The sequence below is a fragment of the Lynx canadensis genome, chromosome B2 (assembly GCF_007474595.2).
Source record: "Lynx canadensis isolate LIC74 chromosome B2, mLynCan4.pri.v2, whole genome shotgun sequence".
NCBI classification, from domain to species: Eukaryota; Metazoa; Chordata; class Mammalia; order Carnivora; family Felidae; genus Lynx; species Lynx canadensis.
In genome coordinates, this window is record NC_044307.1 from 35497560 (window position 1) to 35520761 (window position 23202).

General features: G+C 42.2%; 1 protein-coding gene and 1 long non-coding RNA gene across 3 annotated transcripts; one reads left to right on the forward strand and one right to left on the reverse strand.

The window, feature by feature from the left end:
* Positions 1-3922: 3922 nt before the first annotated feature.
* On the forward strand, positions 3923-11489 carry SRSF3 (serine and arginine rich splicing factor 3). 2 transcript variants are annotated; one of them, XR_004343625.1, is made up of 7 exons: positions 3923-4059; positions 5601-5808; positions 7070-7204; positions 8032-8488; positions 9446-9484; positions 9722-9808; positions 9969-11489. XR_004343625.1 is itself a non-coding variant. In XM_030315380.2 (6 exons), exons 2-6 carry the CDS (start codon positions 5603-5605, stop codon positions 9994-9996), a joined length of 495 nt encoding a protein of 164 aa, XP_030171240.1. In that variant the 5' UTR covers positions 3940-4059; positions 5601-5602; the 3' UTR covers positions 9997-10950. The 2 variants fall into 2 exon arrangements, 1 of the variants encoding a protein (XP_030171240.1); XM_030315380.2 differs by lacking the exon at positions 8032-8488 and having other exon boundaries at positions 3940-4059; positions 9969-10950.
* An 8170-nt stretch (positions 11490-19659) lies between these two features.
* LOC115513869 lies at positions 19660-22783 on the reverse strand. Its single transcript, XR_003968818.1, has 2 exons — positions 22152-22783; positions 19660-21271 (listed from the first exon to the last, which is right to left on the reverse strand). It is a non-coding gene; the product is annotated as an uncharacterized LOC115513869 (long non-coding RNA).
* Between the last annotated feature and the right edge of the window lie 419 nt (positions 22784-23202).

Here is a 23202-nt window from a genome sequence, read left to right on the forward strand (position 1 = left end):
ACTATTGCTATAGCCCAGGCTCTTATTAGATTTTCCTTTGGATACTTGAAGTCAATCACAATATTTAAGTGTCAATTCTTTTTTTTTTTTAAAGTTTATTTATTTTGATAGACTCAAGTGGGGAAGCACAAGTGGGGAAGGGACAGAGAGAGAGAGGGAAAGGGGGGGGGGAATCCCAAGCAGGCTGTGCACCACTGGTGCAGAACCCAATGTGGGGCTCAAACTCACAAGCCACGAGATCATGACCTGAGCTGAAGCTGGTCACTTAACCGACTGAGGCACCCAGGCGCCCCTAAAGTATTAATTCTTATACATATATATTTGTGCCTGGCCATAAGTAATATTTTTTCCTTAAAAAAAAAGTACTTAGTTAAAAAATTTTTTTAACATTTATTTTTGAGAGACAGAGCAAGACAGAGCATGAGTGGGGGAGAGGGGGGACACAGAATCTGAAGCAGGCTCCAGGCTCTGAACTGTCAGCACAGAGCCTGATGTGGGGCTCGAACTCATGGACCGCGAGATCGTGACCTGAGCTGAAGTCGGCTGGGAATTTTTCTTTCTTTTTTTTTTTTTAGAGAGAGACAGACAGATACTTGCTCTGTCTCTCAAAAATAAATGTTAAAAAAAAATTAAAAAAAAAAGAAAAACTGCAAACACAAAAATTACTCTAACACCGACTTTCTCAGTACCTCAAATTGAGAACCATGGCCCTGAGTTTTCTTCTGATTCTCAAATGCACCCATTAACTATTCACTAAGTACTTTTTTTTTAAGGAAAAAATATTACTTATGGCCAGGCACGAATATATATCTATAAGAATTAATACTTTAGGGGCGCCTGGGTGCCTCAGCCGGTTAAGTGACCAGCTTCAGCTCAGGTCATGATCTCGTGACTTATGAGTTTGAGCCCCACAGAGCACAAGCTGGGGAGGGGCAGAGAGAGAGGACAGAATCTGAAGCAGGCTCCAGGGCCTGAGCCGTCAGCACAGAGCCGGATGATGGGCTGGAACCCACAAACTGTGAGATCATGACCTGAGCTGAAGTCGGATGCTTAACCAACTGAGCCACCCAGTCCCCCTGGAGTATTTCTGTTTGCAAATGTCAGGAAAAAAAAAACAAAAAATAAAAAACCTAACTCAAGTGGCTTAGGCAAATTGGGTGAAGTGTTAGGAATGTATGCTACTAGGGAATTCCAAAAATAGAACTGGGTTCAGGGCTTCTTTAACTAGAGTTCCAGGGCTCTTTATTTCCCATCTCTCAGCTCTCTCCCTCCCTGTAGGTTGGATCCTCTAAGGGCTGCCTCTTCCCTCTAGAAAGAGAATGGCTTCCCTGGCTCAGGTAAGTCACTAGTCGGAGGAAATGAGCACATCTCTGGTTGGCCTAACAGCAGGACTAGAATTAGCAGTTGACTGGTCTGATTGTATTACTCATCCATTCCTGAACTAATTGGTATAGGGAGGGGGTGCTAAGAACTAGAATGCTTTCATGAACCCAACCACACCTGAATCAATGCCATGGTCTACTACGAGGAAGGTAGTTCTCCAAATGAAATCAAGGGATGTTTACCACAGCGTATGATCTCCATTCCTTGCCCCTACCAAGAAATATTGACATGTCCCTCTGACAGCTTCATGTGGTTCTAGAATCTGGACAAGAGTGGTTAATGATTGAATATATTTCAAGCAACATTAAAAATAATCCATAATTTAAATGGATAATTCACTTGGCTGCAGTTACCAGAAGGTGGAAAGCATGTGTGGATGGCCAAAGAAGGTTCAAAATGTATTCTGGAATACAGCTGGAGGGATTAAGAGTGCTCCATCGAAAGATGCATGCTAGACTAGCATTACACTCACAAACCCAAAGACAGGAAAAATGGTGGGAATGGATAGGATATTCTTTGAACAGTCAGCATTTTTTTGAATAGAGATTGTCAGGTGATTTTCGTACTTTCTTCTAAGTAATTAAATAATTAAATATGTTTATGTGCTGTGTGCCAGATTTGTTCCTAGGCCCTAGGAATGCAGGAGTGACCACCCCAGACAAAAGCTGAAGTTCCTGTGAGAGGAGACAGCACATAACAACCCTGAAAGGCTGGCATTATTCTCCCATTTTACAGAAGGAAATAATCCTGAGACAGGGTAAGAGATTCTTTGTTGGTTTGTTGTGGTTTTCTTTTTGTTTTTTTTTTTTTACATTTATTTATTTTTGAGAGACAGAGCACGAGGAGAGGGGCAGAGAGAGGAGACACAGAATCTGAAACAGGCTCCAGGCTCTGAGCTGTCAGCACAGAGCCAGACATAGGGCTCAAACCCACGGAATTACGAGATCATGACCCGAGTGAAAGTCAGACGCTCAATCAACTGAACCACCCAGGCGCCCTGTGGATTCTTTTCAAGACACTTTAGCAGTATGTAGTAGTGGGACTTTGATAGTCCAGATCCAGGACTGTCTCACTTCAAAGCCTTTGCTTTGGCAGAAGAAAATAAAATTCAAACCAGGAGAAAAGCTTACCCAGAGGAGGGGATCAAATCGAGATAACAGAAGTGAGCCAGAAGAGAGAAATATTTACAGAAGGGAAGAAAAGCAAGAAGAGAAAGAGAAAGGGTATGCTAGAATCCCCCTTCACCTGGGAAACACCCCAGGTAAGGCCAGCACAGGTCCTGGCTCTTCGACTGTAGTTCCTGTCCCTCCTCTTTCCCTGCAGTATGAAATTCCTATTGTACGGTGAGAAAACTAAGGCTCAGAGCGATTAAATCTTTGCATTCCACCCCCCCCCCCAACCTTTTAGAGCCACGAGATAAGGATTCAAAAGAAAATATCCGGGAGTGATAAGTAAATACTGGCATATCTTTTTCATTTTTGTGACTGAAAATACAAGGTATTAGTTTTCTTTTTCTTGAAAGCAAATTTAAATTTTAACAATAAGTCAGACAAAACTGAAGGGGGGGAGGGGTAGGGGCGTAGGTTTCACGACACCAGACAAACTTCGTAGCTTGACTCACTGTTCCAGAGAGGGAGGGGTTTTTCGAGCACGATTGCGGTATTTCTCTCCCAGTAGTGAATTATTCTTGAGGCTCTGTTTTCCTAGGAAGAAGTGGAAAACAGAGGAAGGTGTGAGTGGTCCAAGAACCCCAGCCCCACCCCGAAGTCGTCAATACGCAGGCAGGCTTTTCCTGGAGAGAGGCCAGACATACCCTTCCTGGCATTTGTTTGGGGGCCCAGAATTTAAACTAATTTTCAGAAATTTCTTTTTACTGTTATTTGGTAAAGGTCAGCGTCCAGATGGCCTGGCCGGTCTCATTTGCGTTTGAGTTTCTATTAAACCTTTCAAGAGTCCGGGATGATGACGCCACCCTTCTCTGCCAAATCCTGCAGTTTGGGTGAGAGGCGGGAAACCAGCCAGAGTTGGGCCGACTTTCCAGGATCGGGCTTTTCCGTAGTGTGAGACGTGGGCGGGCACAATCTGGTGGCAGTTTGGTCACCCACAGCTCAGTGACCTTGGGAGCAACTCTGAAGCTCGTCCGTAAACACGATGCTTTAGTTCCAGTCTAACCGTTCTCGAGGATTAAGTAATGAGTTTACGATCTAAATCTTATTTGGGGCAAACGGCTCTATCTGCGTTTGGGAGTAACAGCAGTGGTGTTATGAAACCCTACTGTATCTGGAGATGAGGGAGAGGGGATCGAGGGTAACTTGGAGGTCGGCCATCCAGAAACACCCGAGGAAGCCCCAGGCCTAAGGCGACTGGAGCGCGGCAGCGTACGTCTCCACGGACCAAGCGGCACCGCCAGAGCGCGCTCCCAGCAACCGCGATTCTCGTTGATTTGATGGCCGCTACGTCACAGCCTCCTCCGCCTCTCATTGGGCGAGCCCGTCCAATCATGTGACTTCAGCACGGCGTATAAATAAGGGCGAGGAGAAGGCGGTGGTCCGCCATTTCGTGGACGCCAGGTCAGCGAGAGCATCTGCGGGAGCCGGGCCGGAGGGGAGCGGGAAGCGGGAAGACCCATCCGAGGGTGTGTGGTTTTGAGCGTCTGCTTTGTAACCCAAGATTTCGGTAAGAGACCAGCGACTAAAGGAGTGCAGTGGGAAATGGCACTTAACAGGACCGCGGTGGGGCCAGGCCCAATGGCGCCAGGTTGAGACAAAGAGACGCCGCCGCCATTTTGTGACGTTCAGCATGGGGCGGTGGCGGGGGCTCCTGGCCCATCAGAGAACGTACCTCGGTCTCGAAGTGGAGGTGTTTATAATCTTCCCCTATCCGGGGGGGTGGGGGAGAGGTGGTGGTGGTGAACTGAGAAGTGGGATAACCCGAAAGTTGAGGCGGGAAAGAGGGCCGCTAACCGAATTGTACTCCGGGCCGCGGCCTTTCAATTTATGGCGCCTTTTTTCCCCCACCCCCACGTTTTCTTCGGAAGCTCAGGATTTTTTTCCACAGTCACTAATCAAAGCTGGGCCTTTCAATCCATGTTACGTGGTTTGTGTAGTCACCTGTATTTTCATCTTAATTTGACTTTTTACAGTCTTAATCACTTTTTTTTTTTTAAACTGATCGGTCTTCCTTGAACCACACTGTACTTGTAGCAGCTTACCTTTGATACTTAACTCCTAAAACTGCTCACAGCGAAGTTAAAAAAAAATCTCCAGCAATGGTTTGGTCTCAAGACTCCTGGGTACAGGGTGGGGTCATGCAAATAGGATGTGTCTGGACTAGTTTTTTTAATTGGATAAGTCCAGAGTGAGCAGAATGTGGTGTTTATGAGAAGCCCTTAAGCTGAGTTATTGGGTTCGTTACTCTTTGCAATTGAATCTGTCCTACAAGTTGATTAGATTCGTTTTGGAAGTGACATGTAGTGAAGTTCTAGCAAATATAAGCCCCCAAAGTGCAGTAAATTTTTGCACTAACAAATCCCCACCTGAAATTAACATAAGCTTCCTTTTAAAGTGTGCGGTTAAGTAGTATTTAGTACATTCTCAGTGCTGTGCAACTGTCATATCTGTCTAGTTCCAAAACATTTTTGTTACCCCCTAAGGAGACCTATTCCCATTAAGCAGCTGGTCTCATTCCCTCTGCCTTCTCACCCAGCCTCTGGTAACCATGAATCTGTCTCTGCATTTACCTGTTGGATATTTTATATACATAGAATTGGAATATGTGCGCTTGTGTCTGGATTCTTAACACTTTAGGAATGAAGCTGGTTAAGGTTTTAATTACACGAAGACACATTAGTATCCCTTCGGTTATTAGGTTTGGTTATTATGTTTCTAGGATTTGGTTCTGCACAAGTTACTCTACCTTAAGTGCTTTATCTTTGATATTAGTTATAATAATTGGTAAAGTTACTAACTGCCCAGATTGTAAATGCTTCTTCAGTGCTTTCCACTCCACCAATTTTTCCAGGAGGCATTTTTCTTCTTAATGCATTTTGTGCTGGCTTCCTGGTAGTTAGAAGTACAGATTAGAGAGAAATGGGTGTTTCAAGTGTAGTAATTGTTTGGTTTTTAGTGTTTCAGCATTCTTTTCTAAGGATCTTTTTTCACTGTGTAGGTTTATTGGGTAAATGATTAACATTTCGGGTAATTTTTTTTTAATTACAGAAATGCATCGTGATTCCTGTCCACTGGACTGTAAAGTTTATGTAGGTAATCTTGGAAACAATGGTAACAAGACTGAATTGGAACGAGCTTTTGGCTATTATGGACCACTCCGAAGTGTGTGGGTTGCTAGAAACCCTCCCGGCTTTGCTTTTGTTGAATTTGAAGATCCCCGAGATGCAGCTGATGCTGTTCGAGAGCTAGATGGGAGGTAATTTAATGACTAATGTCAATGACAAATACGTTGCTTGTGTTTTTTAATGTTTTAAATTCCTAGGTTATGTGACTTTTAGATAGCTTCTTGGCTATCTGAAGTTAATGTTACTGGAGACTTAACATATGCCTTTTCTGCAAAGAAAAAGTGTTGTACTGAAGATCAATAGGAAGTAACTTTTTACCCAAGTGGCCATTGAAGAAAATGTTTTTAATGGTCGATTCTTGGTGGGTGGATGTTTGCATCCAAAATGTAGTTGAAGCATTTTAATCTAAACCTTCCACAAAGTTGTCACTTGTGGTGTCACCTTTGAATTGTTTCTGAAACAATTGTGAAATCAGATCTTTTCAAGTAAGAATGGCCACAAACTGGTAATTCTCGTAGTTGGATAATGGTTGCATGGGCTTTATTGTACCATTATCTTTTATGTGTTTGAAATACGTAGGAAGTGTGGAATATGTAGCTGTGTTGTGTGTGTGTTTAGTCACCCATTAATGGCTGGTAAGTAACACCTGAGTTTTAAGAATGACCAGGTGCTGCCCTTCTCTCCTTCCTGCTTGTTGGAAAACCATTGGATTTCAGGAAACCAGGGGAAATGGTTAATCTTTAAGATCCAAAAGTTAAGGGATCTGAGGGTTGGCTGTAAAGCTGTAGAGAAGGTCATTTATCCAAGCAGATGGTAGAAACACATTTTTCCAGGTTCCCACCTCTTAATCGCTGGCCCAATAAAGGTGATTTATCTGAATGGATGTGAAACAAGAGGTGGAGGATAACTTTTTTCCGACTTTCCTCAGCTTCAGTTTCCTAACGGGTCAGCTATTGTGTGATGATTGAGGGGAGATGGTGATGTAAAATGGCCAAAATGCTTTTGTTCACTGCTGTTGGCATGGAGAATTGGGGTTATCTGGGGAAGAGAAAGACCAACAGTCTAGTAACATCAAGATCAGTAAACAACTTCTGGGATCTTGAAGTCCCAGCAGGATGTACAGATGAACTGGTTCTTTGAGGAAGAATCCAAGGTTTTCACACTTGTAACTTAACAAATTAACATTGAGCCCAATGATTTAGACTGGCTCTAACAAGGCATTAAAGCATAAGGAAGTTGGTTTTCTTTATTAGAAAAACTTGTTTTGCTATTAAGGATTCTACAGATGTTTCAGGTGTGTAGTTTACAGAAAAGGCTAAGTAGGAGTGCTTTCTTTTTGCTTTAGTATACACGTCTTTGCTCTTTTAAATTTAGTAATGTTTCTTTCCTTAGAACACTGTGTGGCTGCCGAGTAAGAGTGGAACTCTCGAATGGTGAAAAGAGAAGTAGAAATCGTGGCCCACCTCCTTCTTGGGGTCGTCGCCCTCGAGATGATTATCGGAGAAGGAGTCCTCCACCTCGTCGCAGGTACTTGAGAGCGTGTTTAGAGGTATTGGTGTAACGGAGTAGCTAATAGGAGCAGGTATTTCTCTCAAAGTTTGTTGGTGGGTTTTAAACTTTGAAGAATCGGAGGTTTTTATGAAACATTTGCTGGGTGTAGTTTGGGGTATGTGAGTTGTGCTGAGTGTTGGCTTTTGTCTTTAGGTCACTGTTCATGTTGGTAGTCAGTAACTTCTATCTTGGATCTATCTTCTAGTTCATCTTCTAGTTGCATCTTTCCAAGTCTTCCCTTATACTTCAATTTAGGCCTTTTTCCATTTCTTGACTCCATAATGACAAACATTACATTCAACTCTAGCTCTTCACAAAAATGTGTTTTCTACTATTAGCACGATTGTAGTATTTATCAAACAGGCAGCTGTTGTAATGTTAAAACTGGTAAAGTAGAAATCATTCTGAAACTAACTTAAGTCACTGACCGATAAAGGGGGCTAAAAAAGTAATCCCAGTCATCTGTTCTTCAAAACCAAATAGGAGAGATTTCAGTTTTTTTATAATTGAAAATGGCATCATTCTTGGACCAGGCAGTATTGTCTGGATGCTAACTCCACATCTCCTCCAAAATAGTTTCTGTAGGACTTAATTTACCTCTTACAGGTGAGTGAAGTCCTTCTAGGAGATAGGAGTTCAAAATCTTGCCCCTTTTGCTATTTTGAAAAACAAAACAACACACTGTTGCCCATCATAATAAAGAGTATTTGTTAGCTAAATAGATGGTTGTACTGATGGCTTGTTTTTCATTTTTTTTTTGTGCTTTTTGGTCCATCTATTAATAAAAATGAACCCCGTTACAGAGTCACCATCATGTCTCTTCTCACCACCCTCTGAGTCTGCATTAGCCAGTCAACTAGCCCTTTCAGCGTCATGTGACCAGCGCGCCCCATTCAGCTTGGCTGGTGTCGTTTCACATGACCCAGGCATGGCCAGTCGTCAGGTTGCACCGCCCTTTGGTTCCCGAGCATGCTGTTTTCTCTCAGCCTTCTCTCCAACCTTAACCAAATCGGCAGCAGCCACCTCGACCGCCCACACATTCCTGGCCAATCAGCTCAGCTGTTTATTTACCAAATGTCTTCACAACAACTACAGCAGCAGCCTTCGGCTAACAAAAAAGCAGGAAAAATCCACAACACCCCCTTCGCCAACCAACTAAATCCAACGCAACATCTGGCAAAACCTTTTCAGCAAATTCTTCCTGGCCGTCAGTCCGGCAGCCTCACCTCACCATTTCTAGCTTGTTGAAACCCAAAACTAGTAAGTTTTTCCTGCTTATACAGTTTACTGCTGGTTAAAATAAGGAGTAAGCGGCTTTAAAGTAATTCTTTTTTCTGGATCAAAGGCTGGCTGTGCATAATTGAATGGTAACGTACATATATATTGCTTGAATAAAACTTTTAAGGGTGATAGGGAACTCATAATGTAACTAGACCTTCAGGTGAAACTTATTTGCATGTGTGAGATGCCAAACTAAAAATTTTAATAACTCCTAACAGATTTAGCTTTCTTTTCTAGCAAAAATTTGTTGAATCCTATCACCTTTAAATGGTTTTACTAACAGTTTTCAAATTTTAAATTTTGGGGGTAAAGTGGGCCAAGCTAAGGTAATTTTTATAAGCCTAAACACACTCTTTAATGTGACGATCACAAATGCAGTTCTAATGTAGCACTTAATGGCATCAGTATTTACACCTAGCGCGTTTTCACAAAATTACACTATCCACCTGGTACCTAAGTCTTGTCATGGACTTACAGGTTTGCATGGGTTCCAAATACTGGTTTATGGTACTGTTTTTGGAACTACTTGTGGGACTATATTTTGGTGTGGTGTTTGGGTAGTGAAGTTAGTTTGACATGAAGTTTTGCATTGGACAGATCTGCTGTGAAGCATTCTTTGTTAAAGTGAATCCATGGTTGGAATACCTGCTTTTCACTTGAGCTTTTGGTTCCTTAATCCTTCTGTGCCTTTTTTTCTTTTCTTTTTTTTTTTCTGTTTTGGTTTTTTTTTTTTTTTTTTTTTTTTGTTTTTTTTGTTTTTTTTTTTTTGGTTTTGTTTTTGGTTTTGTTTTTTCGGTTTTGTTTTGTTTTTGGACGATGGGTGCCAGTTCTTCGGCACATTCACTGGGCCCAACAGTGAAATTGAAAAGTTGGGAAATGCCTCACGCCATAAATACTAATTGACAATTAGCCTAATTTTCCTGTTTCTGCTTTTAGATCTCCAAGACGGAGAAGCTTCTCCCGCAGCCGGAGCAGGTAAATAACTACCTTTTTTGGCCACCTTCAGAAAGTCATGTTTCTGCTGTTCCTGAGCTGTGTTCCAAATGATGTGGTTAATGGTAAAAGACTGGCTTTAGTAATGAAAAAGTAGCATATAGAGCCAGTGTTAATAAGTTGCACCAGTGAACCAGCTTTTAGTTTTTGAAGACTTCTTAGGATATTTGTTGTGTATAATTCTGAATGGCCCTATTTTTCTTTTTCCTCTGGTTTTAGGTCCCTTTCTAGAGATAGGAGGAGAGAGAGATCACTGTCTCGGGAGAGAAATCACAAGCCGTCCCGATCCTTTTCTAGGTCTCGTAGGTAAGATTTTTGATGACTTGATCATTTATAAATAACTTGTTAAAAAGAGAAGGTGATCTTCTTAGGCTGTTTTGATTTTTATTTTTCCCATAAAAACTTTCTTCCCTGGTTATGTCACTGAGTTATGTATGTAACCTTTTTTTGGTTTTCTGTCTTTTAGCCGATCTAGGTCAAATGAAAGGAAATAGAAGACCAGTTTGCAAGAGGAGTGGTGTACAGGAAATAACTTCATTTGACAGGAGTATGTACAGAAAATTCAAGTTTTGTTTGAGACTTCATAAGCTTGGTGCATTTTTAAGATGTTTTAGCTGTTCACATTTGTTTGTCTCGGAACAGTGACACATAAAGATGTAATTCTCTATGATTTGAATGGATCATATGAGGCATGTAATATTAAGAGTTGTTACTTTACAATGTTCCCTTAAGCAAAATTGAATTTGCTTTGAAGTTTAGTCTTACATAGACTGATAATAAACCTATTAACTCCTGCCCAGTTAAAGCTTGACATTTCATATTATGAAGACAAAACTGGCAAAAATTGAACAGTTTTTCCATAGCTGAGATAGTGTGCATGCAGCTGTAATTGAACAGTCTTTAAAAGCTGCTGTGAACCCAAGTCAGCAGCTAAAAATTAAGCTGCACTGTTAAACTAGGTTAGAGGTTTAAAATAAAATGAATCCTAGTTGTCTTTGTACTGGGCAGAGGTGGTCCAGTTGGTGTAGAATTGGAAGTTTCAAGAAAGTTTCCTTTTGCTTTAGATCATAAGTTCATTTTAACAGGATTGCTGTATATGAACACACAGCTCTATGTAACATTCTCTCTTTGGAAATTTGAAACTATTCAAGATACCAGTGTCCTGCCAGTTTAAGGGTACATTGTAGAGCTGAACTTTGAGTTACTGTGCAAGATTTTTTTTCATGCTGTCATTTGTAATATGTTTGTGAGAATCCTTGGGATTAAAGTTTTGGTTACAAATTGTTGTTTAACCTGAAAGCCTGTTTTTCCTTGCAAAACTAAAGTCTGTGAGCTTGGTATCAAGTCCAGGTATAACATTCCTATTGGAAGCCATACTTATATTTTCTTGTAAAGTGCTTTTGAATTAATAAAATATTAGCATAATTGTGTAATAGTCGAACCCACTATTACCATAGTTCTTCTTGTCCCATGGAAATCCGTTGGTTACACAAATCTTAAACACAATTGAGGCTGAAGGGAATTCTTGGTGTCACCTAAGTGATCGTACTTAACCATTTTTTAGGAGTAGGAGCCAGTTCAAAGACCGTGATACTCCGTGACCAACATCTTAAAGTATAGCAACCTGGTACATTATAACCCAAAGTGGCCCATAGAAAAGGCTTTATCATTAGCATGAGACCTTCCACAAAGCTTTAAAAATTGCTTCCATTTTATAATCAGAGGTGTTGCATGGAAATTCTAAATTGATCCATTATGATGTAAATTTCACTATATGGTTCAAATGTAACGGTGCAGAATTGAATATGGAGGCATGCATAACCTTCCTCTTAGAAACCCAGAGGAGTTGTAATTTCAAATTTTTGTGCGATTAGATTAAATCATAATGCAACTACCTTGTGGCTTAGTTTCCTTAAATGTGCTACTTAAAGATAGTTTTGGAATATGCTATACTGACTTTCTTTAATTTGAAAGAAGTCACTGCATTGAGTTCAGTCTGTAAAGATACTTTATAAGGTGTAGGGAGGGCCTAAATAAATTTCCAGTGGTCCTTACTAACCTTTCATGCAGATACCAACAAAGGAAGATTGGTGTCACAAGGTAGAATTCAGATTTGGGATGAGCCTTCTTATAGAAGATACTTAAGACTGTTGATGTACTGGGAGCTCTGGCTTTGGGCCTTTTGTCTTTTGGCATTTCCTCCTAGCGTTTTAAAACTTGTTCAGAACAAGGCAAGATACTAAAGGTCATGGAAGTAATATGGTACATCACTAATTACATTGGACATTGATAGGGATGTTTTTGGCAACATACAACTTGCAAAGTCCTAAAATGGATTTCTGTAAAAAGGAGATAGGTCATGGTTATAATGTGGCTTATACAGAACTTAAGATAAAGTTGATCTCAGGGAGTTATCCTGACTTCTAGGCCAAATTTGCAGTCACTTTAACCAGAAGCCCCAGCAATTTTATGGCTTGTGACAAAAAATAATGGAGGATAGAAACTGTTAAAAACCTTATTGCACACTTAGCTGTGGCCATTAAAAGTTCTGGCTACTCTAATTTCAAAAATTAAGTTTCATTAGCCAACTGTGTACTGTGTCCTGAATGGAGGAGTATAATACTGCAAGAGGTCAGTCACAAAAACTGACCTCTTAGTGTAGTGACTGCAGGTGTTCCCTAGAGGTCACTGTTAATCCTGGGTGGTAATTGAAGGAAACAGAAGGATTGTTAGTTTTATGATTTTTCAAAATAATTATCTGTAGTTCTCACTTAATTGTGGGTTACTTCTGACCTTCGTGTCTTAAGCAGAAAGGTGAAGATAAATTAGCCAGAGAAATTTGAATTTTGTCAGATTGTAGATACCTCTTATCTACTGTTTATATACTTTGAATATTTCCTTACAAAGGTGTGGTCATTAGATGGCATCTCTTTTAGTTGGACTCACCTATATCTGGATGAGAAGTCCTGCTTTTTTATTAGTTAATATGGTTCATATTATTACAATTCTTTATCAGGAATGGTGTTGATCATAGAAGTTTTTTAAAATATACACAGCCTGTTGCCAGGCTCATTTACTTTTTTAAGAGTAAGCACTGTGTTACTTGGAAGAGTTAGGTGATAAATGTCCCTGATTAAGACCACTGGTTTAGTACTTTTTATTTTCAGAATCCTCAACACGATTTAGTTGACAGATCTAGTTGGTGGTAATGTCTGTCAGTTGTATATTTTTGTACTAGACTTCTGGTTTTTCTTTTCTTTTTTTTTTTTTTTTTTTTTTTTTGAGAACAAAAGACTTCTGATTAAAGTAGCTGAAGAAAAACTGGGTTGGAGTATATTTTTATCAAAACTGATAGTGTTGAATTCAGTTTTCTGTGTCCTCACAAATTTTCTTCATCCTATTAAATATTCCTTGGATACCTCAAAAAAATTCAGTTGTACAGCACACTTGGGAGGTTCTGAGAAGACGTCATTGAAAATTTGTCTTGATAAACCTAATACATCACCTGCTTGATTTTTTTTTTTTTAATTGGGATTGCTGAAATTCGTGATACAGTTTTTAGACTCCTTCAGTATCTCAGTTCTTCTTAATCCTTCAGAACATGTAACAGCCAAAAAGTTTCCCAAACTAACAACCTGAAATACATGTGTATAATACTACTATACTTTTTCTTCCACTCTGTGACATACATAACATTGTATATTAAGGATTGTTCTAAAGTCTTAGAATGGGGTCATTTAGTGCCTTTACTACAACTTTTGGTGCAGGTATATACTTGGTTTTGAGAAAGTGAAACTTTCTGGAAACATTGTTACTTGCTTCCTAGTAATTTGGAGAGGTTCTTCTATGGAGAATATTCTTTGCAGAGCACAGTTGAGCTCTTCAGAAAAATAGTACATAGGCGATTTTTCCTGCTTTTATTTTTATTCTTTAATCTCTATTACTGATAAGGGGCTCAAAGTCAAGTCCTGCCCTCTCTACCCACTGAGCCAGCCAAGTACCCTTAACTCTGCTTCACCTGTAAATGGCACCTTTGTTTCAGTGTGTATCTCATTGAGATTTCATATGGGGCAAGTTACTATCCTTTCAGGGGTGGGTTTTTTTTTTTTTTTAACCATCCGAACTGCAAATTAAAGCCAAGGGGGAAGGTTGCTTAATGCTAATAGCCCATTCCAGCTGGCTCTCTGCCTCCAGAATTTATTTATAGATAAAAAAAAACTTTCAACAACAAAAAGATTCAACAAGAGTGCTTTACAAATAATTATAAACTGGAATGTAAATTTGTCATTCAATTGTTTTTGTGTCCTACTTTTCTTGTATGGTAGTCTAAGACCCAGGGACTTTGTGGAGTGGGATTCAAGGATGCACATAGTAGCTCAGTATCTAGCAAGTAGTTGTTTGACCTGAGTTCAAGAGTGAGACCTAAGCTTCACTAATTTCTTAGTGTTTCATCCATTTTAGGATGACTTGAGAGCTATTGGTTGTAGGGCTTCATGTGGCCTACAAGAAAGGTTTTTGGACATGGCATGAGGTGCAAATCTTTAGTTGAGGGATCTTTGAAAAGTCCCTTAGCAACAGAGGAAAACAGATGAATTGGATCAGATGGCAAGGTGTTGGGACTAAAAGTGGAGCTCATAGGTAAGCCATAAGGAATCAGGTGAAGAAATGAGTACCTTAATCATAAAGTAGGAGTTGAGGGTATAAGCAATTGAGTGTGCAAACTGCACTAGGGTTTGGAGGTAAAGGATTCTATAACCGTGAATTGGAAGTAGTTCCAAGTCAGGATTTTTGACTTCCTTTCGGTTGTACTACCAAATAAACGGGTGTGGGATAACTTGTTCATCGTCCTGGCTGGACGCTGAGAAGTTGATGTATCAGATTGCATTAATGGCTGGCTCCTACATTCCAGCTGTCCGATTTCAATGGGGACAAGAAATTGAACTGGCAGTCCTGGTCAGACTTCAGTTAGCAATGTATATAACTGTCCACCTGACATGAAATTGACTCCCCAGGAGTGAGGTTGGGAGCAGAAGCTGCGTTCTTTGTGGATAGTAAGGAGTGGATGAACACACCTATCATTTGGAGGGGCTAGGAACCCATGCTTTAGAGTGCTGGATGCTTTGGTAAGGACTCTTGCAGTGGTCAGGAAAGAAAGTGTTTTGAGTACCACTCTGCTGAACATTGTGCGGGGCCTTTTTCTTACGTGATGTTGAACCACTTGAGAGGTGAATAACAGGGAAGAAAGAAGTTCTCACACATTCCTCATCCTACTAAACAAGTAGTGTATTTATAACCCAGGGCAGCCTTGACTCGAAAGCCCTTGTATTCCATTCTACACCTTAGCTTTCTCAACCCATTCATAAGCTGCAATTTGTCATTCAGTTGATTGTCAGGATTTGGGGCTTCTCTTCTTAATCTTGAGAGCACAGGGGAGGGGCAGAGAATCCCAAGCAGGTGCTGCACTGTTAGCATGGAGCCCGAAGTGGGGCTCAAACTCACGAACTGTGAGATCGTGGCCCGAGCCTCAAGAGTTGGATGCTTAACTGAGCCACCCAGGTGCCTCTGGGGGCTCTCTTTTTAATTGCAAACATATTCATGGCAAAAAGTGTGAATTGTATGTGACCTCCGTGTTTTTTTTAGAAGTAACTTGGTAAAAGGTGTCCCCCCCCCAACCTAGAAATTTAGATACATGTGATGAACCAAGTACTTATTTTGAGAGGGACAGAGTATCACGCATCAGCGCAGAGCTGGATGTGTGGCTTGACCTCATGAGCCAGGAGATCATGACCTGAGCCAAAATCTAAAGTCAGATACTCAACCGAGTCACACAGGTGCCCCAGGATGAGCAAGTATTAATACAGCAAGAAATGCTAACCATGTGTCCAGGTTTTTCTTTTTTACACACCTGAAGCCTGCATATTTGAGGTGTATATACTAAATGCAGTACATGCTGCCATCTGGGCAGGTACCAAAAGCAGTAAGCTAAGATTTCTTGCAAAGGACCACTGAATGTCCATGTTGTCCTTGTCTGTGGAAGACAAAGCTGTACATCGTGAATAGGCTGACACTGATGCGTCTTAAGTTCGTTATTCACCTTGTGAGTGGTTTGAAGCTATGGGTAGTTGCTGTGGCTACTCTGGTCTCCTAGTCTCGACATCACCCTAGTTTTAACTCAGGAATGTGAGCAACATTGGTGCATGTGGCATCTTATAGGCAAGGACCGGTAAATTTTGGGGCCTTTTAACTTTAAAAGCTTATTTTTGAGAAAATGCAAGTAGTGGCAAAGAGAGGAAAAGAATCCCAGGCCAGCTCCACACTTGTCAGTGCAGAGCCTGATGCAGGACTGCAACGTATGAACCATGAAATCATGATCTGAGCTGAAGTTGCACGCCTAACTGAGCCACCCAGGTGCCCCGTTAACCATCAACCTAATAGAGAAAAATGCACAATTTATTTTTAATGTTTATTTTTGAGACTGCAAGTGGGGGAGGGACAGAGAGAGGGAGATGCAGAATCTGAAGCAGGCTCCAGGCTCTGAGCTGTCAGCACAGAGCCCAACACAGGGCTTGAACACATGAGCTGTGAGATCATGACCTGAGCCGAAGTCGGTTGCTTAACTGACTGAACCACCCAGGTGCTCTTCTTTCTTTTTCTTCCCCTCCCCTCCCCTCCCCTCCCCTCCCCTCCCCTCCCCTCTCCTCCCCTCTCCTCTAGTGGACTCTTCGGGAAAACACTGCAGAAGAATTCCTTGGCTGGACAAAGCTATTGCAGATTCAAGACAGCACCTTCTCTGGCTTCAAAACCAGGTGGTTCAAGTTAGGAGTCTATTGTGCAACATTTCTTATTGGCTTGGGAGAAAAAGCAGGCACATCTCAATGATTGCTTACATTTTGACAGTGGACTTGTTAATTAAAGCTATTTAGGGGCGCCTGGGTGGCGCAGTCGGTTAAGCGTCCGACTTCAGCCAGGTCACGATCTCGCGGTCCGGGAGTTCGAGCCCCGCGTCGGGCTCTGGGCTGATGGCTCAGAGCCTGGAGCCTGTTTCCGATTCTGTGTCTCCCTCTCTCTCTGCCCCTCCCCCGTTCATGCTCTGTCTCTCTCTGTCCCAAAAATAAATAAAAACGTTGAAAAAAAAAAATTAAAAAAAAAAAAAAGCTATTTAAAATTTTTTGAGAGAGTGGCAGGGAGAGGGAGAGACTTAATAACCCAGCATGGAGCCTGCCATGGGGTTCTATCTCATCACCCTGAGATCATGACCTGAGCCAAAATCAAGAGTCGGATGCTTAACTGAGCCACCCAGGAACCCTGATTAAAGCTACTTCATTGTCCACTAGCAGCTGCAGTCTACTGACCCGGAAGAATGCTCCATTCTTTAGATGATTATGATTAATTCTCAACAGATGGATGAAGGGAAAGGTTAAGTACTTACCATGTGCCTCATCCAAGACTGGTTCCTAAACCAGGGCCAACTTTTTGGATTTGATGGCAGTTGAGAGGAAGAAAATGATTGAGATGATTAGTTATAAGGCAGATGTGATCATCCCACTTTATTGAGATTGAAGTACAGAGACGGCTGGGCAAGTTGTCCAAGGTTGCAGTCCAGTAGTGATTGAGTTGGAAGGGTGTAGCCCAGGTTGCAGGACCAGGTGTGGGTTAACTGGAAGGGGTCTTAGAATCCATAGTCCCAGTGTTATGGTTAGAGGTGAGAAGCTGAATTTGCCCAAGGTGACAACAAGGATACCTTGGCAGAGCTGGGACAAGGACTGCCCCAACAGCTAATCCAGTGCTAGTTTCAGGGAGCATCATAATGTTAAGGCCTTCAGGCTTTGAAGCCAGTAGTCAGGATTGGAATTCTGGCTTCCTTGCTTCTAGCTCATGACTTTGGACCAGCTGCATAATCTCTAGGGTTTCATTTTCTCATCCGAAGGACAGAAATAGAAAACAACTGCTTCCTGTTACTATCTTGAGAATGTAGTAATGTGACATATATGTGTCACTCACCATGTGATGATATACTGCTTAGTTAGTAATAGCCTCACACTTGTATGCAGTAAGTACCCAAGGAATGACTTTTTAGTGAAACTGACTCCTTTATGGTGCTGGGTAGGCAAGAGTGCCCCCAGTTCACTCTTCACATTCCCCAGTACATACTGACGGTGTGTTTCCACTGACCCTGGTCCTTTACCAACTTTTGAGTCTGTACAGTTTGAAGGGATTGACTTCAGGGGTCCAAGGTTAAGAGAGACCTCTGTGGTTAAAAGGATCTAGGCAGATTTCAAGAAAGGAGCTTCTGAAGTCCTAGGGATATAGGGAGGTGGGTGGGAAAGATAGGATGAAGGGTTAGAGGAGTGTTAGATGGCTCTTTAAAAAATGGATTTTCAGGGCACCTGGGTGGCTCAGTTAAGCATCCGGCTCTTGGCTTTGGCTCAGGTCATGATCTCACAGTTTCATGGGTTTGAACTGCACTGGCAGTGCAGAGCCTGCTTGAGATTCTCTCTCCCTCTCTCTGCCCCGTCCCCATTCACTATTCCTCTCAAAATAAATAAACCTTAAAAAAAAAAAAAGGTTCATATCTGGCATCAGCTAAGAAAAAAATACAGGTTTTCAGGGACGCCTGGGTGGCTCAGGTTGTTCTCTCTCTTTCTCAAAATAAATAGACTTGGAAAAAGTAAATAAAAATGGGTTTTCAAATTAGTCCAGTCTGGATTCAGATTTCCATCTTTTGGCTGTGTGCCTGGGGCAAGTCACTTATTTTCCTTAATTTCTTTCTTGTAAAGTTGGGGATAACAAAACAGACCTAACATGGTATCATTGATGAGTCTGTCAGTGACTTTCTACTCTTTGCCTACATATTGGAATCACCTGGAAAACTTCTGAAAAATCACTAACACCTGGACCCTGGTCCCCAGAAGTCCTGATACATTTTATCTGAGGTGGGAACTTGATGTCTGTACACTTTAAAAGTTCCTCAGGTGATTCTAAAGAGCAGTAAGGATTAAGATCTACTTCTGATCCCACAGTCGTCCTATTGGTCTATTTGTCTTTTCCTTACCCCAGGCCTCCCTTGTATATGGAACAAAGCCTATCCATGCCCTTGGCCTGGGATCCTGCCCACTGGTCATACCCTGTGCCCATCCCTGTTCTTGCCTCTTAATCTTGCAGGGAGAGGCAGCTTCTGTAGAGAGGCTGTGGGGCTGGACTGAAAATCCAGCGTCCCTTAGGCACTTGCTCTGGTGTCACCTAACAGCTGGATGAGATTGTTGTTACCCGAAAATGGCACTTGGCTTGAGCCTTCTTTCAGCACATTCACAGTGTTGGTGTTGGGGATATCCCCCTTGAGCAAGGTGTGGAGAGAAAAGGTAGACAATCAGACAGGAAGGGAGCTCAAATTACTGTATGCTGAGCACACGTGTGGTGCTTTTTCTCATTACCAACTCCATGATATTGGGGTTATTATTTCCCATTACTCAAGAAGCTCAGATAGGGACAGTAAAAAATAAAAAAATAAAAATAAAAAAAATTGTAAAAGATCCTTGACTATTTGAAAGTGAAGTCCATTTTCTATGTTCATTATAAAAAAAAAAATCAAGATGAAGCCTTAACTGAGATAAAAAAAAGGAAAGCATTTTATTAAAGGTGTGCATTTCTTTATGAAAGTCAGGTGTAACTGCCGGAAGACATAAGTCAGATGCTTGAACCTGCTTGAAATCATTCCATACTTGTCTTACAGGAAAATGAAAGTGAAGGCACATGTAGACACCAGAATAAAAACTAGAGCCAGGAAGAAATGAGAGATTCGTTCAGACTTACTTGAATATGATAAGAGGTGGGGGTAAGGATAACATGCCAAGACAACACACTGATGAATTGGAGAAATGAGGTACACACAGTGTTCTCACGGATGTGCTGGGCCTTAACACTGTAATGTCAAAAACAACTTCCTTATCACATGGAGTAGGGGGAGGGGAGTAAATGAGGAGTACCTGTCCCCTGGGTTTAGGAGGTTTTTAAGTGAATTGATACATGCTCAAAACAGTTCCTGGCACCAAAATATTGTGTAAGTATTAAATAGCACATATCCCTTGATAGAAGAAGAGGAATAACTGGAATTAGGAATTAGGAAAAATTGAGTAGTCTGAATGCACAGGGCAATTCAATTATTTCTAGACAATGTCTTTATTCCGTTTACTCATTCTCTTTAATAATGGCCTTATCCAGGCACCTTTCATACTATGTACCTGACCCATATTGGCCCAGTCCCACGACATGGGCAATCCTTTGTGTGCCAGACATCTAGTATCTCTGTCCCCTTCCCCTAAAGCCGGTTATGCTCCGTGACCAATGGGACAGTCCTAAAAACACCACATCAATTCCCCAACCACCCACTAGGAGGCATTACTACCCCATTGAGAATACTGGGCCAAATTCTTTGCCTGAGGTCACACATTTATTGCATGGTAGAACTGAGACTTCATTGACTCCAAAGTCTTTTCCACTGTGACGATAACACGAGAGACAGTAATAAAGACAATAGAATAGTGAGCGCTCCTTGCACTCATGTGTCGATGTTTTGGTATTTTAGATACACCTTCCACCAGTTCACTTAAACCTCACCACTTGAGGGAGGTTCTGCTATCACGTTTTGCAGATGAAGAAACAGAGGCTTAGGTCCAAGACCATGTTAAGTGTTTTGTATAGAAGAGGTTGTACTTGAGCTGAGTGCTGAAGAATGGGATTTGGGTACAAAGCTAGTTATATAAAGAAAAAAAGCCTCATGTGTCAAAGTAAAGGCAAGAGGTTTCAAGGTTCTCTGTGGACTAAGTTTAAGACCCTATGAATTTGTCCAGGGATTAGAATTGGAGAGGAGTGGAAAGTCTGAGCCAGAGGAGGAATTAGAGGTTATTGGGGATGGTGATTTTCAAAGGTGAAAACTAGCCCAGTGTATTTTTGGAAAGAAATCTTCTATAAGAAATATAAATTGCATAAAACAGTTTAGATGATATTGCTATAAAAAGTGTGAATTCTGGATAATACTGGCTTATAAAGACAAGAAAAGTAATGTTTTGATGAATGCGGTCTTAGATTGACCTTAGAACCCATTTTTTCCCGTATTTTGGTCATAGAGAGAAGTAAATGCAAATGATTACATTTTTTAACATGTTGCAATTCCAGAAGTGACAGGGAAGTCTACCCCAAAACAACCTAAAAGCAGATTAACTTCAGCATGTTAATATGCATATGGTTGAATAGGTTTTATCTTTAAAAAAATACTTTAAGAAAATCGTTCGACCTATGTGTATATATTTTAAACATAAATGTCTGCGAGACTCGTGCAGCACGGATGAGAAATCCTTCTGCTGCCCAGCCCTTTACTCCACACTTGGAGGGCCTGAAGTGAAGGGTTGTGGGGGAGAGAGTCGCTCAGATGCATGGAGCCCAGCTGGAGCCATCTCCCGGCGCTCGGCCTCCTGACTCCTGGCCCAGAGCTCCTCTGAGTGACCAGCCATGACATCTGGTATGGCAGCGTGCCGCCACCTGGCTGTTCAACCCCTCACCCGAGAGGGCCCTGGCCGCTTGCCCATCTCCCTGGCAGATAAAGCCTCAGACAGAGAGCAAACAGTCCACGGCTCCAGGAGTCGGTGCAGGTCAGATTCAGGCGGTGGTTTGTGTCCCTGCCAGCTTCGAAGCGGTCCCCCGATCCTCTGCTCCACTGTATCACTTCCTTACTGTGGCCAGGTTGGAACTCTTGAGCAACAAACAGGCGGACACCTGTGGGTGGAAGAATGGTACCGGCTCTTTTAAGGAGGGTTTTCCGGGCCGCAGAGGGCCTCATCTGCCCCATTCCCCTGGGCGGCTCAGACATTGCCCCATCAGCCTCGGTTTCAGTATCAGGGTGGGGCAGCGTCTTGGGTGGGGCGCTGTGTTGCCAGGGTGCAGACTGTGTGTGTGTGTGTGTGTGTGTCGGCGGCAGGTGGTGACTCTGGAGCTTGGGAGAACAGGTGGGCTGCCTACCCCCGCCCCTCCACGGGATTTCAAAAGCCCCATTGATCAGTATTTGCCCTTTGAAAGAAGCAGTCTGCATACACATGGCAGGACATTTCGAGATTTAACTTGCTTTTTTTTTTTCTCCTTTTTTCAGAAAAGCATTTATATTAAATCGTTACTAGATGTTTCTTATCACAGTATAATTAGAGATTTGGTTTAGAGAATGCACTGTGTTGCTACTGAAGAGAATACCACATGCAAACATGCTTTTACACAGAAATACTTTTTTTTAAGTTTTCTTTTTAAGTTTATTTGAGAGACAGAGAGAGCACGAGCAGGAGAGAGGCAGAGAGAATCCCAAGCAGGCTCCGCACTGCCAGCGTGGAGCCCAATGCAGGACTTGAACGCACAACCACGAGATCATGACCTGAGCCAAAACCAAGAAAGGCACACTTAACCAGTTGTGCCACCCAGGCGCCCTTGAACTTACTTTTAAAATATTTGTTTCTGGGGCACCTCTCTCTCTCCTCTCTCTGTCCTCCTCCTCCTCTGCTCTCTCTCTCTCTCTCAAAAATAAATAAATAAACTTAAAAAAAAAGTAAGTTCATACACAGAAACCTTTGGCTGGACACAAGACTGTTCTTTAATAATAAATGAACCTGACCTGAAGTGGAGGAAGCAGGTTCCCAGAGTGTTGCTCGGATGGGGAAGGCTTTTCTCAGAGGCTCTGTGGTCAGGTTGCAGGAAAGGAAGAAGGTTCTGCTTTTCCCAGAGTTGGAAGTCTGACCTTGATAAAAGTGCTGTGCATTTGAATACCTGCTCCTGGCGCATCACCGGGGCCTTGGCCTCGTGATGGCAAGGCCTTTGGCGGCTCTGGGAACTCAGTCTTTGCAGTCGAGAAGGGGGAGCCCCACTGCTTCCATTCCAGGCTTGTTGAGACAGAAACCTGAGGTAACAGCGTGTAAAGCATCCACAAGAGGTGCAGAGGAGGCCCCGAGAGTTGCCGAGCTCAGCATTTTCCCCTCACATCAGCTCTATTCCATCCCCTTTAATTACGCACATTTAATTCAAAGGTAATCCATGATCATGGTAGAAAAATTATAGAACACCTAACAAAAAGAATAAAGTGATCCAATAGCTTCTAGTTTTTATAAGTAGGTTTTGTTTTGTTTTGTTTTGTTTTGAATCCTGTTTTCTTGGGGCACCGGACTGGGGTGGCTGTCGGTTTGAAGTGTCCAGCTCAGGTCATGATCTCAGGGTTCAGTTTGTGAGTTCAAGCCCTGCGTCTGGCTCTCTGCTGTCAGCGCAGAGCCTGCCTTGGATCCTCTGTCTCCCCCTCTCTCCGCCCCGCACCCCCCCCCCCGGCTCTCTCAAAAATAAATAAAAACATAAAAAAAAAAATCCCGTTTTATTTTGTGTGTTTGGAGTAGGAAGTTTCTTCATTGGTGTTTACAGGGTGTGAGAGAGGTGATATCATGGCCCCACTTTACAAATGAGGAAACTGAATTCTAGAAAGAGGAAGTGCCTTCCCCAAGGTCACAAAGATAGTAGGAAGGTTAAGTCGATTTTTTAAAACTCCCCAGCTTCTGAGCCCAAGCCCAGCACTTGTGTCAGGACCAGGAGGGGCCTCAGAGGTGGGTCTCAGCCACCTGTCCCTCGCAGGGAGCCTGTGTCCAAGATTTCACACTCCCCACTGAAGACGAGCTCCTGTTCGT